The sequence below is a fragment of the Rhinolophus ferrumequinum genome, chromosome 4 (genome assembly GCF_004115265.2).
Source record: "Rhinolophus ferrumequinum isolate MPI-CBG mRhiFer1 chromosome 4, mRhiFer1_v1.p, whole genome shotgun sequence".
NCBI classification, from domain to species: domain Eukaryota; kingdom Metazoa; phylum Chordata; class Mammalia; order Chiroptera; family Rhinolophidae; genus Rhinolophus; species Rhinolophus ferrumequinum.
The window spans coordinates 44856627-44873889 of record NC_046287.1 but is presented as its reverse complement, the minus strand read 5'-3'; the positions used below and the strand labels follow the sequence as shown (position 1 = coordinate 44873889).

The following is a 17263-nucleotide window of genomic DNA, read 5'->3' as shown; positions in this document are numbered from 1 at the left end:
CCTTCTAGTGCATTCTTCATTTCAGTTATTGTATTCTTCACTTCTGACAGGTTCTTCTTTATGGTTTCTATGTCTTTTTTTATGCTTGGTATCTCTTTATTGAAGTTCTCATTAAGTTCCTTGAGCATCCTTATAACCACTATTTTGAACTCTGTTTTGGTAGACTGCTTGCCTCCATTTTATTTAGTTCTTTTTCTGGAGTTTTCTTCTGTTCCTTCATTTGGGATGTATTTCTTTATTTTTTCCTTTTGGCTGCCTCTCTGTTGTTTCTATGTATTAGGTGGATCTGCTATGGCTCCCAATATTGTTGGGTGGCCTTATGTAGTAGGTGCCCTGTGGGGTCCAGTGGCACAGTCTCCCTGGTCACCTGCACCAGGTGCTCCAGGATTGTCCCTTGTGTGAGTTGTGTGGGCCCTCCTGTTATAGTTGAGTCTTGATTGCTATTGGCACGTCAGTGGGTGGGATTGACTCTCAGGCTGTGGAGCTTGGCCACATCCACAGCTACTGGGGGGGCTTACCCCACCAAGTGGTATTTGTCCCAGCGGACTCTGGTGCCTGTTGAGACCCCCTTTTTGGTGTGCCATTTGGGGATAATTGGAGCTAATTGGGTGGTGTTCTGAGGTGGGATGAAGCCAATCTCCAAGTATATCAGTTCTGGAGCCTCTTGGGAGGGGCTCCGGTGCAGGCCCAGGTCAGCCACTGCCTGTTACCAGCTGGGGACTACCTGGTAGGAGCTGTAAAGTAGTCCATGCTTGGTTGCTGCCTGTGCTGGACCTGGAGGTATGTGGGACAGGCCACACTTGGAATTGAGGACAGCTGCCACCAGTACCGTGTTTGGGATAGCTCCGAAAAAAGCCAGAACACTTGGGGCCTGCTGCCAACTGCCAGCTCCCGTAAGGTTTGGCTGATAAAGCCTCCTGCGATATAGAGTTGGCTGTGGCAGGGTCTCAGTGAGTCACCAGGGTAGAGCAAGTGGAGCTCACCAGGCCAATTCAGATTCAGATTTGGCCACGGTCGTGGGGGAGGGCTCACACAGCAAAGATGGCACCTGTCTGCCAGTTTCATGGGGAGGAAAAATGGCAACTGTCCCTGCAGTTCTTGCCATGGAACCACACAACTCAGTCTTTTCCTCATATGTCTCCAATGTCCCCTGAGTCACTGTCCCTCCACTAGAGCCCAAGGGTGAGTGCTTGTGAGAGTGTCTATATGGGCCCTTTAAGAGGATGTCTGGGTTTTCCGCAGACATTCTGTCCCACCAGGATGGTTGGAATCCCCACTGTTTTCCACAGCCAGATGTTGTGGGGGCTCCTCTTCCCAGTACGAAAACTTTGGGCTGGGGAGTCTGGTGTGGGAATGGGGTCCCTCTCTCCTCTGGGGGGAACTCTGTGGCCAAGATATCGCTCCCAGTTTTCATCTGCCACACAAAGGTTTGGGGCCAGCCTGGTTCACATCTCCACCCCTCCTACCAGTCTTAACGTGGCTTCTTATTTATATCCTTAGTTATAAAACTTCTGTTCAGCTACACTTCAGGTGTCCTCCAGGTTGATTTTTCTATCATTTAGTTGTAATTTTGATGTGTTCACAAGGTGAGGCAAACAGCATTTATCTACTCTGCCATCTTGGATTATATCCTGAGAATACTTTTTGATAAGCCATGCTGTTGTTTATAAATAACGAATATATTAAAAATAACATGCATTGATTTTACCATAGTCCTTTCCCAGAAGTTATCAAGGTAAAAGAGAAATATCAACATGATCGGCCCCAAAGAGAAAGAAACATTGGATACTTCTATTTAGAAAAAAAAAAATCAATTTAAAAAGATAATCAAAATTGATTCAAGACTTTCCATCTCTTGATAGGAAAACAAGAAGACAGACCCTGTGGGAAAATGCTCTGTATTGCAACTGACATGATAATCTACCAGTAATCATCTAAAATTAAAAAAGTATGGCTGTTTTCATGATATCTGCTTCCTTATTGCCATTTCTTTTTCCTTTGGCCAGCAGCACTACTGAACCAGCTAAATGTATTTTAAATCATCCTTTAAACTTTATGATAGCCATTCTTTATTTCATTTTCTTGTACATGACAATGTCAGAAACACAGACAATGAGTTTGCTGAAGGTGAGGTTTGAACTGCATCTTTAATTCAACATAGGGAGGACCAGTTAAGTATCTTGATGATCTCACCGTGTTTCCCCGAAAATAAGACCTAACCGAAAAATAAGCCCTATCATGATTTTTCAGGATGACATCCCTTGAACATAAGCCCTAATGCGTCTTTTGGAGCAAAAATTAATATAAGACCCGGTCTAATTTTCGGGGAAATATGGAAGAAGAGAAAGTACAGCTATAGACTGGATTTTTCATGTCAGGAAGAAAGCAGAAGCTGCCAATGGGATAAACTTTTCTCGGATATTGGTAGGCCCACAAAATTGATGGTGAAGGCTGCAGAGAGTTTTCTTTGATATGTGTCTTTCAGTACCTCTGGGTACTTTTAAAACTTCTTCATATCCAGGATCTCCCTCCAGAATCATATCTTTATTGATGATCAACAGGGCCTCATTACTGGAATAGTCAAGGGAAGATCTAAGAATAGCTTTGTACATAAGGGTCGTGTGGTTGAAACAGATATGGATTGCAGCCTTGAGAAGTGCAGTGGAAGGCACTAGACCAGACCATAACGAGAACACCTGGCCTTTAGTCCTGGCTCTATCTCCCATCAGTTGTGCAACCAGAACCTCAGCATCCTCATCATTAAAATGGGAAGCCCAGGTTCTCTGCCACAGTAGAGATTGTGTCAGGAACCTAGTAAGGCAGTACACATTAAAAACACCCTGACAATCACAAAGGATCACAGTGTTTTACAGCACAGAAATTATTTTGATAATACTGAAAATTAAAACTCAACAATAATTTACAGAATGTAAATAAAATACCAGACATTGTGCTCAGCACTGGGGATTATAAGGAATAATGTATAACTCCTAAACTGGAATACAGGACTGACTCAGAAAAAGCTTCAGAGTCAGAACTTAAATGAATATGATTTTTCTAGGAAAAGAAGGGACCTAATGGTGAGAGTAGAAATATAGTTGAGGGAAACTGCATGTGGTTATGCAAAGCTACATCTTAAGAGCATAGGCACTAAAGCTTGAGAATCCACATTTGAATCCAGTCTCCACTCCTTATCAGCTTGTATTGTTGGCAAATTACTTAAGTTCTCTGTGCCCCAGTTTCTTCATCTATAAAATGGGGGTAACAGTCTCTACTTTATCAGGCTTTTATGAGGACTAGTTAAGGTAATATTTGTAAAGTGGCTTAGAAAAGAGCTGTATTAGTCTGCTTTCTCTAGATCATACTGTAACAAATTATCCTAAATTTCAGTAGCTTAAAAAGATTTATTTCTCACTCATCTTCCACGTTGCCCACAGCCCTGCTATGTGTCTTCTTCACTCTGGGACCTGGGCTTCTATATGGCATATGCTTTTCTCAAGGCAAAGGGAAGAGAACAACGGTGGGACCATGCAATGGCTCTTAAAACTTCTGCTTGTGAAGCATTATCATGTCTGCACTTATTTTAGTAGCTAATGTACATCACAGATCAAAGCCTGATGTTAACGGGGCATGCAGAGGACTGCAGGGAGGGGCCCAGTAGAGGGGGACATCAAATATTAGAACAAATAATCTACTACAAGTGCCTGGTACATAGTAAATGCTGTCTGTTTGTTAAAGAAAAATGGTGATGGCACAATGGCACAGAATCCAGAAATAGGACGAGATGTTTGGAAATAGTAAAAAGTTCAGTGTCACTAAGGTATATATATGGTACATGGGGGTTCAGAGAGGTACAAGAGGCCAAAATTTTAAACGCCTTGAAAAGAGACTAGATTTTTGCCTATATGTTAAAGATAAGCTGCAGTAATAAAATTTTTATAGCTATATTTTATAAGGCACTTCTGTGACAGCTTTATGAAGACACTGGCATAATTTTATTTACTTTGCACTGAACATCCAAAAATCAGTCTACTAGTCACTCCCTTCCTGTGTAATACCTGTCTAATAAGACATTTCCTGTTAGCCCTGGACTGAGCTGCATGACAAGGCTGAGGACAGAAGGTTTCTTTCAGTATGTCCAGGCTACCTGAGCTCAGGAGAGGGGAGGGGGCATAGAGAAGGGAGGGAAAAGGGGGGAAGACAGAAGGTATGAATGAATCAATATGAGAGGGGGTACAATGGACTGATAAGCACTTGATTCTGTGTTGGGGTTATAAGAAGTATTTTAGATAAAAGAGGTGAAAGCACCCTCTAAATATGAATGTTTCCTAAGAATCTAATGTCATATACTTTATACTTGATCCTCTCACAAGCCCAACCAGTCTCACAGTTCTAACCAGCCTTGACTTCCTTCTGCAGCTTCTGTCCTCATTTTCAATAAACTGCTAGAAAATAATCTCAGTCCCTAAAATTCAGTTGAAAAGCTTGGGCATCAGATGAGTTATCTGACCTGCTACACTGTACCCTTCTTTGGTCAATCTGGAGAAGAAATCTAAGGAAAGAAAGAATAAGTAAGAAGAAAAGGAAGCACGAAGAGAGGAGAAAGATGTGAAAAGCAGGGGAAGGCAGAGGACCTAACATTCCATTCTCTATTCACCCAGGAAGCTGGTCAGGGCTCCAAAACTTCAGAGCAGTTTAGATTTCCACAGTAGCTTATGCTAGTCCATAAACTTTCCCCTTAATGTTATCCCATGACTTGGAAAGTCAATAAACATAAGGTTCTGTTTGATGCCTTTTCTTTTATGTACCATAGGACAATGTTCTCTTTTTTGTCTTTAAAACTAGTGTAGAGGGAAGAGAAAGGCAAATCACAGCCCACAAATGAGCCATCCTGACTCCTTCAATTGCTCATTTTTCCCTTCTGCTTTTCTATGATTTACAAACCCTAATAAGACTTCTATAATCTTGTACCATCATGAATCTTTTTGTTTGGAAAGCTTTAAAGATCCCCACTGCCTACAGAAAAAAACCACAAGCTCAGATCATATTCAAAGTCCTAAATAATCTGGTGTCTATCTATGTTCCTATCTTATTGGGTAGGACAGATTTTTTTTTCACAGTAAGGTTGCTTGATCACAACAAAATCAAAGTCTGATTTCGGCACAGAACAGGTAACAAACACAGGAAATGGGCAGACCGTAAAGGGATATGTTGAAGGGGAGAAGCCTTAGTCTGAGAAATAGAGGCCCGTCTATTCATTCACACCCAAGCAGATTGAAAGACAACCAAATGGTAAGACATATGTGAATTGTAAAAAGAGAAAATTGGCAAAAGCAGGCTCTTTCTATTTTAATCATTCCAGAGTCAGCTCAGGCCTGGGACTTCGGCTTTTGAGAATCAGGGTACAGCCCAGTGGTAATGACTCACTACTATGATTCATAAAACGGCAGAAAATGAAGAAGTGCAGAGATATGGATGGCCCAAAGTCTCACTACAGAACCACAAAAAGAACTTAAAGCTCAGTAAATAAGCAACGTTTTCTCTAAGGAAAAAAAGCATTAATGTGTAACAAGATTAATGACACTGTAAATATATAAAGACCTCCTTTTGAAGTAAACACAGTATCTAAGATCTTCTTTGGAAGATCAGTGTTTGAAGCTCTCTCACCAAGGACATTAAGAAGAACAGTTAAACATCATGGTGAGAATATGATGGAGGCAGGTATACACTAACATTTTTTAAGTTCTTGCTTAAACTGAAATATTTTACTTGGCTACTTTATAGCCAAGCTTTCCAATGACAATTTTGCAAACTTTCATGAAAACAGTTCTATTTTAAATATTAAATGTTGGTATTAAAAACCAGGATTGCCAAAGGAGGAACAATGCAACATAAAAACATGTTATCAGTGATACATGTGAATAATCTCAAAAGTAATCTTTAAGCAAAACTGTATGCCCCTTGCTAGCAACAGCTGGAATCTCTGATGGATCACAAAATGGAACTGAAGAGTGACAGCTGTACCAGGCAAAATAACTTATTATTGCTCCTGGTAAGCCAAACACTATGTGCTTCCCTCAACCCAGAAAAAAATTCAGTACTCATTCTTTTTGGTGATATCACTGAAGACAGAAAGTGGACTCCCATCTAGTGAAATACTGTAGTAATGTAATTTATCAATCTCCTTGTCTTTTAATCAATGGGATAGTTTAAAGTTAATATATTCAGACACAATTTATAACCATGCCACAATAAGTGATACAAGGAGAAACAAAAACTAGCTTAACTAAATAAAATAACTAAATAAAATAAACTAAAGCCAAAGTTGGCAGCTTTCCAGAAAACATGAGTAACGTTTTTGATTTCTATGACAGCAAATAACATGACTTATGTTTTACAGAAATGTCTTTTTTTTAAAAAAGCTCTTTGTCTTAAAAAAACATATAACTGCCAATAAAATTACTTCCTTAACACATACAGTATGGTAGAACTACTGGTTTTAATTCTAAAAGGTGCAATTTCATCAACAGGTTTTCTAACATTCCTCCGAAACACTGAATGCCAAATGTGCATTTCTTTTTGGTAGTAAGAATTTTATTCTTTTTATTTAGCATTTTTATTTAGCATTTTATTTAGTATGAAACCAAAAAAAAGAGAAGTCACTAGATACATATAGGGAGAGGAGAAGTCATGTTGAGCAAGAGACATCTGGGACAAACTGTGGCTTTGTGAATCTCAGACTTTGGTCCTAGAGTCAGTTATGTGCAAACCAAATAGTCACAAATAATTTTAATATCCTCCTTTATAATTATTCTTCTCTAAAGTATACCATATTATATGAAATATTTCATAAAATGTGGCTTTCTAGAAAACATCAGAAATAAAATTCATTACACTTAAAACAAGTGTCAATATTTATGGTATATCATGCAGGGAAACTGGCTATGAGTCTCAAAATACTAATCATTTTAAGTAAACACAGTATCTAATTATGGTGGAATAAACAACAAGGCTGATATAAACATTTGTCAGATTTGCGTTCATGGTAGAAGGCCAATAACACTGGCTGAATTAATTACTCTAATAAGTGAAAATTCAATTGGCTCAGAGGTGTTCATTAATAGGGGGATTATTTAAATGGCAAATTTATCTGGGAATTTATTCTCCAAATACTGTGCAATACTATTCACTCTTCTGAAACAAGGGATTTTTATATGTGTTAAACTTGTGATTCTTAAAAAAAAATGAAAACAAGCACCTTACTACTTATTAAGCATTGTACTGAAAAAGACTGTGGCTACAACCTGCATATGTTAGATTTTAAAAAGGCTACAAAGAGATGAAAAAATGCAACCTCCAATTCTAGAGTACTGAATGTTACAAAATGAAACTATCTGAGGCGATAACAAGCACAATTTAAAACCAGAAGTCTGAAAACAGAAAAAAGAAAGATAATGGGATGTCTTCAAACAAATGGGTCACATAATCAGTTCTTAGAGAAGCAGGTGGATAAATCAGCACAATGAAATAGCATACAATAAAGTACTTCTCAATTCTTGAATGCTTTAGGAAAATATCCAAAACAGGACTCGAGACCATCGCTAAGAGAAACAAAATGCATCATGAAAGCAATAGTAAATTCTTACGCTGCTCTAATGATGAAAGCAATGAGCTATCTATCTATTGTTCGTAGGCTGGTTAAGTAGCTGTCAATCACCATGGCGGTTCCAGTGGAGATGAGATTAGACTAGAGAGGGCCTGGCAATTGTGCCCCACAGACCCAGTCTGAGCCGAGGCTGTCCCTATGTCACTACAAGTCTGAAGAATACCAGGTGACTCAAATAGTTTAAAGACCTCACAGTGGATTGGAGGTCAGCACTGTGGTCCTGACACAAATCAGGTATCTGGGCATCTGAAGAAACTCAGAGAGGTGGAAACAAAGAGACTTTGATCCCCAGAATTTTGGTTGGAAGCGGTGGGGAATGAAGGCTTAAGCTGTATGTGAAAAGAATGAATACAAAAGAAATAATACAGACAGCAGAGAAGAAAGAGAGAAGGAGCAGGCTTAAAGTAATGACACAGTAGCCCCAAATGCCACCCGTGAGGAAACAAGTTATAGCGATAATTTACTTAAAATGTCTGCAGTGGGATACACAGTTATTTCCAAATCTTTTCCCTTTGATATTTACACATTATTGTGAATCCATTGTATAGTTTTCTTAGTCTGTTCCAAGAAAGAAACTAAAACTATATTCCATGTATGCTAGTTATAAACTTGTGTTTCTATAAATTTGGGAGTTCAAATTTAAGTCATGGGTGAAAAATAAAATTTCATTTCATGTTCTATTTTTTTTTTAGATTTCTTTTTAAATACCTCATAAATAGAGTGTAAGACAAGTGCTTATTAAAATAAAAAAATATTATAAAGGAGCACGGGGATGGGTGAGATGAAGACGTTCTAGCACACACATGAGGACACCACCCAAATCCTCTGGCTCATTCACTTCTTCCCTTTCTGGCCACACATCCTCATGAGTCTTCCGTCAGTGCCAATCCACCTGACTTTCCACTTAACCTTATTTTTTTTTCCCTTGCATGACAGTGTCTCTTTACAAAACAAGTAGAATACCTCTCGTTATTTTTAGTAAACTCAACTTCTTCATTCCTTTTTCTGTCATTTTTTTCCTACTATGAGTTTGATTACTAATATAATTTTAAAATAACACTAATAAGAAATTCAGCTAAAACTTTCATCAAAATTACCTTGAAAACCGAGACAAATGGGCCTTCTTCATTTCAATTATTCATGTAACTGACCCTTTTTCATCACTAAGGAAGTAGCATTGATATAGAACCTGACATGGTTAAAAGAATGTTGAAGACAACTGAATATGACCCATAATCTAAATGTGACATTTTTTCTAAAGTTTCTTCAGATAATAGAGAGAATAGGGGGAGAAGGAATCACACTTACAAGTCCACTTATGGCTACAATCCAGATGTAGGAACCAGAGGTGAAAAGCTATAAAAGAAAAAAAAGGCAACTAAAAATGAAATTCAACTGCCAGTCACAGCACGCTTATTTTTATATAACTATAATCATAACCATTTATGTTAAGTATTACTTATATATCGTAATATAAACAAATAGAAAATTAATAACTATCATTTCTATTATTTGAAAATATATTTTTTTTTAACCAAACCTCCACCTTTCATAGCCTAAAACGGATTGGTTGAACCTGGCCCACTCCCATGCAAAGAAAAATAAATGAAATTCAAGCATATTCTTATTTTAAAATGAATATTAATTGACTTAAACAAGATAAAATACCACATATAAAGGAATTATAGAATTAACAATATACAAAATACGTAGTCACCATCCAATGCTTGGTGTTAAGTAATGACATGTAATATTAGTTTACATAAGTCTCGTTTTAATGTTTCATCATTGTTACTCTAAATTTAGATGGAAAGACTTTTGCAAGCATATAGGTCCATGTCCAATGCTATTCTGTTTAATGTTGATATTCTCTTTCCAGTTCATTCAAGGAAGAGCAAACTAAGTAATAATATCAAAGTAAATTAATTGCAAAAGCAATTAGAATTAAGTCTCATGAAATATCTCCCTTTGTTTTCTAAATCATTTACATCTGAGAACTGTGGTCAGGGTTAAAAAAATGTCCTGCGGTCAGGATTAAAAAACGTCCTAAGACATTTCAAAGTGTTCTGCAAAATAATAAAGATTTATAGCCTAGTGTTTGTTCACATTTAGACCTTCAGATTGGGAGTTTAAATAGTTCTGCTCGTACAGAAAGAAGTAGGGTACCCAGGTTCACTGCTGACATTGTGTTGGACGAAAACCTCAAAGTTATGCACATTTAGCAAGGATACATATAAAACAAAAAATACATAGAAAGAAGACAGATACAAAGGTGAGAGATGACAGAGCACAGGGGAAAGGAGGCTGACAAGCTTTGTTCCTGTACCAGCTTGCGCAGAAATGAGCAATGGATGCAACTTTAAATTTAATCTCTTGATCTAAAATTTAGTCCTTTGACGTAGCATGGATGCTTATGCAGTGTAAAATGACTGACGATACCAAGGGTGGAATTATATGCAAAATATTTTTCTGTAGTTTTCTTCTAACAATATAGAGAATCATAAAATAGCTAACACTTTCATAGCACTCATTATGTGGCAAGCTGTGATCTTAATGCTTTCCATATATTAAACGTACTGAATCCTCTTAATCACCATATGAGGTAAGTTCTATTATTAACTCTATTTTACCCATGAGAAAACGGAGAGGTTAACTGATTTGCTCAAGGTCAAAGAGCTGGTAGGTGGTGGACCTGCAAGTATGTATCCCTGTGTTCATGACTTCTTCATGCTACTATGTTTCATGTACAAGTAAGATGAGCATATCATTAATTTTATCAGTAAAAAATTATTTCCTTTGGACTCTCAAGCCCTCATCGTATTGCATGTTTGGTCCCATTGTGTCTGCTCATGTTTTGACAGTATGTTTGTTTTTTTCTCACTGCTGGGTTCCTTGACAACAGGTGGCACATCTCATATTTCATTTTACCCTCCTCAGTCCCTAGCATTGGGGATTACATGACTGGCCCTCAAGCCATTTGATACTTAAATGACTCTTCACAGACATTTTTGCTTTTCTGATAATGATTAACATCATTCATTCATTCATTCATTCATTCAATCAAATGTCTGTGGCTTCAAGAAGCTGTTGTATGGGAGATAGAAAGGCACGGAAGCATATGCGAAGGTCCAGAGGGGAGAGAAGGAAGGAGGGAGAGAGAGGCAGGACGAGGAGAGGGAGAAAATAAAATTAGGGGTTCACACTCACTTCAAAGTGGGGAGGGGTGGAAGTGGATACTGGATAGGCAAGAAGAACCCTGGATGCCACTCATGCTAAGGACTTTAGATTTTACCAAGAAGCCAATGAGGCATCTTCACCTCCACTTTCTGATATCAACTTCTACATCACCAAAACAAAAAACAAAAACAAACAACCACTCACCATTTCAGAACACCAATGGTGGTAGCTATAGAGACATAAATTATTACTTAATAATAGGAACCAATTGACTTATATCTTATGATCTGTTCAGGTTACCCTAACCACCCAATGCTATCATTATCTCTAATCCTTCGTAAGTCCCTGTAAGACAGATATTGTTACCGCACTTCACAGATGAGAAAAGGGGGGCTCAGAAAAGGTGACAGACAAAGCAAATAATTACCAGAGCAAGAAACTAAAGCAAAGCCCACTTGGCTCCAAAGACTTTCCACAATGCTCCACTGAATTCCTATTGTGGAATAGGAAATTCCAACTATGGAATTAATAAAACAATGATTTTTACTCTCCAAGGTGGCATACAACTCTAGAGTTGGAAGGAACTATAGAGTCAACACCAGACTCTGCAGGCTTCCATAACTTGGCCCAAGTCTCAAGCTAGTGAGTGCCATGTTAGAACTAGAACTTGGGTTTCCTGCCCCAGGTTCGGGGCACTCTTCTACCATTGCATTCTGCCTTGTTGTAACACCTTTTTTTTTTTTTTTTTTTTTTAAATAAGCATGCCATAGCAAATCCTAGTAAGAAGAATAAACTGCAGAAATGGGCTATTAGGTTTAAATGAATATTAAGAAGGATAAGGGAGAGTGTGACGCTATGTAGGTGGAGATGAAGAAAAAACATTTTCATGAGAAACGGTTATAAAAGTGATAAGGAAACACCCACCCCAGATGAGCCATTGATAACACATGAAATCAGACTAGAGAAGTTAGAGGAAATGCTAAAGGTTAAAAGGGGAGGGAGGAGGGTATTTTATAGAGACACTAGTATCCGGTTTGGTATGTGTGGGATAAGGAATGTTATGAGTATTAACAGTGGATCAAAAGGCCAAGCTATACATGGTACCACAGGAAACAGCAGAATAAAAGTTTTACATCAAAAGCTGTGAGAGTGAAAGAAAAGTGATAAGTATTACAGGTAGAAAACTGAAAATCGTGTCTCTTCTACCACTGGGCCTGGAACCCAGCAGAAAGCAATCAATATTTACTGAATATTGGTGAAAAAAAACTTTTTTCAATTTAAGTCAAATAATAAGTACCCTACTGGTGATCATATCAAACCATTTAGCAGAGGGTGACAGCATGCTATCATGCCCATGCAACGCAGAAGTTATCAAGTTGATATGTTTCTAACAAACCCCAAACTTCGGGCTGGTAAAGCATATCTGGTTTCTTCTTCAGAGCTTTATTTGTGACACCGTATTTGATAAATTAATTTTGACAGTGATTTTCCACTTTCCACCTTTTGACTGTTCTCGTTTCCACTTCATACTACGATTTTTAAAAAGTTACATACGCAATTGTATAATGAAATTAAAATATTTTCCACTGATACAAATTACAGTGAAAGCTCTTATCAGATTCTAAAGGCTATGAAAGTATTCTAGTATCTTATATACCTTGATGTTCTTATTCCGTAACACTTCCTTTGAACATTTGATATAGATCATGAAGCCAAACTTATGGGAAAAAAACATTGTTTTCAAGGAGATCAAATGAGAAGACGACCAAAAAAAAAAAAAAAAAAAGATCTGGTTAAAGAAACATGAACATAAAAATGCATACTATACCTGTAGTCCCAATATATAAATCAATGTCTTGTTTGTGATGGACAACGGGCCCAGAATTTGTGCCACTTGGACTCTTGGTATGGAGCAGTAAAATGGTACAAACAGAGCAAACACAGGTGCCAAGCTATGCAAACAAATAAAGAAAAATCACTATAGTATAATACTCAATTTAAAACACCAATGGCAAATGTATATTTGATGTAACACTGTTTATAATTTTACTTCAGTCTGAAAGCATGGTCTTAGATATACAAGTTGCTCTCTATATGTGCATCATGTCCAAAATAATTTGTATTTATTTCTATATAACATTTTTTATCTAATCCCAGTCGATTTTTTATCAACTATCCCAAAACTACTGCAAAGAACTGGTTCAGCATCTACTAATTGATTGTCAGGCATTGTAAGAAAAGTTAAAGTTGGTGCTGTGATTCTTCTCATGAATGACTGAAAATCTAATGAAAGAGACGAGACAAACCAAAAGCAGCAAACATTATGACTTATCATGGTCAAATCCAAAAGCCTCATTTCCGACTTTGTCCAATTATATATCACTATAATACTTGACACTGCTTACCACTAATCTCTTCCTCAAATTCCCTCCTCCTTTTGTCTTAAGCCCTGTTTCTCGTTGGGCCCCCCATGATTTCTCCGACCACTCTTCTACCCTCTCCAGGGTTCTATGATGATCGTTTCTTCTTACTCCAGTCTCTCCTTGTATAATTATGAGCCCTTCCATGCCTTCAATTAAGAAAGTGAAGGGAGCCCCACAACTGTCTGCCTGTCCCCTCCCCTGGGTTATGAAACTTAATTTGATACTTTCAGCTGGACATATTCAAAAGTCACAAGTGTCTTTCTACTTAAAATCTTATCTCTAACCCATCTCGTAATACTGCTAACAGTATTCTCTCCCCAAAAACAACTCTGATCATGTCACACTCCTGTTTAAAACTTTTCCTTCCATAGGACCCCAGTATTCAAAGAGGATATTTAAATATTAGTATAAAGTAGTAAAATCCTCCAATTGTTTCTGATCAGTGCAGTTTCCCTCTCCATTCTCCTCATCTGTCCCCTCCTCTCTTACCCCCAGACCCCCAAAGATGCTTCCTGGGCACATTAGGCCCTTTTGACTATTCTTTGACACTGGTTATTCTTTCAACCTAAATGCCCTTTCTACTTTCCTGTTTAGTAAACTGTGGTGTATGCCAGAGCTCAAGTGTTCTCAAGCAGTTTCTCCAGTTTCCCCTAGGAGTTAGTAACTCTTTTCTTTGCCCTCAAAGCTGCCTCAGTTCTGTTTCAGTGAATCACCTGGGCACTCTGTGAGAGGTAGCAGGCCAGGTACAGAGTCTCCATCTACATCTATGAGTAAGAAGCAATATCTGATCTCAAGGAACTAGCTCCAGGATGGCAAACTCACATTCTTACAAGGACTGTGCAGGCAACATGAATGAGTAGAGTGGTTTGGACACACACACGCCCATTTGCCATTAAACACTTGGATTAATTACTCAGTCTGTCTTTTCTTTTCCCAGTTTTTGGGTCAGTGGCATCAGTACAAAGACATATTTCTTTAGCACAAGAAAATGCAAGAACTATTCTTTACTTTCACAAAGAAATGCTCTCACTGTGCTTTTTGTGGAAACGCAGGACCCCATTGGCCTCTTATGCACTCCCATCACTGACAGAGATCGTGTTCCAAAAACTCAGTCACTGTCCTCTCAACTCTAGTATTAAAAACAAAAGAAAAGCAAACGCACACTGCAAAGGTGATAAATGGCAGCAGCATCAACAGGTATCTACAACAGTGTAGCAAATGCTAGAATAGGGAAAACCCCAACCAGCAAACAGCCAAGCGCCAGGCCTGGGTGGGGCCTGGAGATACGAAGCTGTGGAAGACTCGGCCTCTCGCAGTCTTGTGAGGAGGATGACCCGCAGGGCAGCGGAGGAGGGCAGACAGCACAGCGGATCAGTCCCGAGTGCTTCCCTCACCCGCCCTCCTCCTCACTGAGCATGCGCCTTGGCAGCGAAGGAAACGCATCGGCTTGGTCCTCCCAGCACCTGGCACACAGTCTGACACAGCATAGGAGCTCATTAAATTAGGGAATAATTTAATTAAACAGTCTCCTCATTCTTGAAAAGCTGTATAAGCCACAGTTTTTACTATATAGGGATTTGAAAAGTCTTCCATTAGGTTATTAATTCTGTGAGAAAGCACCATGTTCTATCAAATGTTGCATCACCCAGTGCCTCATACAGATACTTAACAAAATAGACCCTCATAATTTGTTGGACTAAAAAAACGAACACAGCAATTTTAATAAACAGAGACTTGTTTAAATGGCCATTCTCAATACTACACAAGAGAACTTTCCTTTTTCCCAGTTCAAATCATCTAAACCCAAGCACAGTTGATTAAGCAGCTATGCATTCTGTTCATTAAAAAGTACAAGCTGGCCACTCCTGGGCATAAAACCCTCCAATGACACCCCACCCTACTGGAAAAGCCAAAGTCATCACAAAGACCTACAAGGCCTTATGCCCCCACCTCAGACCTGGTCTACCACTCAGACTCCTCACCAGTGGCTCTCGTTGCTCCAGCCACACTGGACCTCGAGCAGGACTCACTCGAGCAGGACTAGGCACACAGTGCCCAGGGAGTGTGCCTCTGCTCCCTCCCGCCCCCCGCCCCTGGCCATCCTCCTTCCCACAGACGAGCATCGCTTACTCCCTCACGCCCTTCCGAGAAGCCCTCCCTGAGCACCCCAGCCGCATCTCACAACCCCAGCCCCACTTGCATACTCTGCTTCCTTTCCCTATAGCACCTGTGACCCTCTCCCCTGCCACGCGACTTGTTTATCATCTGTCTTGGGGACCAGAATGGAAACTCCATGCGGGCAGGCATTTCTGTCAGTTTTGTTTGTCACTTAATCCCCACTGTCTACAACTGTGCCTGGCACAGAGTTCAACAAATACTTGGCTGAATCAATGAATTTCTCTTTAAAGTCGTAAAAACCATATAGCAGAATTTGCTGTTTGCTTTAAAAGCCCCTTTCCTTGTTTGAGTATTTTTAAAAGGATTAAAACATATGGTTTCATATACATACTCAAAATATGGCCTGTTGGTCTCTTAGTAAAAACAAGAAAACTACTTTGGTTGCGCTTGAGATATCTCATCACAGAACATGTTTTTTAAGGTACTCAGGTTACAGAAGTTCTTCTGTTAACATTTAGCAATGAAGTACAAACAGTGATGTTATAATAAAATATCTGAAGCCAAGTTCTTTTTTGAGGTTACATTTCAATGTAAACTAAAAAAATACTGGTAGGTGTTTTAATGACCATAGTTCATGTCTTACATACCGTGTTTCCCTGAAAATAAGACCTATTTGGACAATCAGCTCTAATGCATCTTTTGGAGCAAAAATTAATATAAGACCTGGTATTACATTATATTATTATTATTATTATTATTATTATTATTATTATTATTTAAGACCCAGTCTTATTTTACTATAATATAAGACTGGATCTTATATTAATTTTTGCTCCAAAACACGCATTAGAGCTGATTGTCCAGCTAGGTCTTATTTTCGGGGAAACACGGTATAACAGAAGTTTTAAAATTCCTTAGAAGTTATTAATCACTGTGTAGTTTTAAATGATGACTAAACACAGACCACATACACCCATAATACAAAAGCACACATTTCAGACCACGGTTATATAGGTTGTTTTGTAGAAATTTTCCATTGCTATTTCTATACACAGAGACCTCACAAAAATATCACTTTATTAGTCATTGACCAGTTTTTCTCTTTTCCTTATGGCATGATAACATCTGTTCTTTATACTATCAACAATAATTCAGTTTGACCTTTTTTACATTGTGCATAGCTAAGTTCTGGAAGCCCTGTCTGGCGTAAGCATATGAGGCTGACGTATAGTAAAAGAGGAAAACAGGTTATAAAGAATTCATTCCTTCCTTCAACCAATGTTACTAATATTTATTGACTATCTACTATATAGATACACAACTGTACTCAATAGGACACATAAAATAATAGAAACACTCAGTTCATTCAGATCACAAATGTCCATCTTACCTCTTCTATAGAAAAGGACGTTGACTCTACTTTTATAGTATAACTAAAGAAGTCCTGGTAACTTTCAATAACAAAAATAAGGTGGGGGCTCTTGAAATTACCTCACTCTAAACCTCAACAGCATCTTGCAGGACGATCACCTCCTCACTTCTTTATATATTTGACTCCTCTAATACAAAAAAAAAGAGGTAGATCCAATTTGCTAGAACATTTACTCTACCTAGTTGAGTTCTTCATTGTATAACAATGTTTTACTTAATAAAAACTATTTCAAAATTAAAAACCAAAATATCCCACCAAGATGGTCTTTCAACAAATTGAAACACTCCTCAACGGTATCTTCTTCAAGGATTCTTCAGTCCAAATTTTAAAGGAATTAGTTCTGGAATATTTTATCATATTTATCCACCAAATCATAAAATCTTTATTTCCTCCTCACAGAATTTTTTGCCCTGGGAATTATTCTGCTGACCATTTAGTTCAATGCCT

At 38.3% G+C, this 17263-nt stretch overlaps 1 protein-coding gene across 1 annotated transcript in view; it reads right to left on the bottom strand.

The window, feature by feature from the left end:
• Positions 1–17263, bottom strand: part of UBAC2 (UBA domain containing 2) — a 156515-nt gene that overhangs the window by 42256 nt on the left and 96996 nt on the right. Inside the window, exons 5-6 of the mRNA XM_033104386.1 lie at positions 12672–12795; positions 8975–9022 (exon numbers count right to left, since the gene is read on the bottom strand). Coding sequence (XP_032960277.1) covers positions 8975–9022; positions 12672–12795 — 172 coding nt within the window. The remainder of the gene's footprint in view (positions 1–8974; positions 9023–12671; positions 12796–17263) is intronic.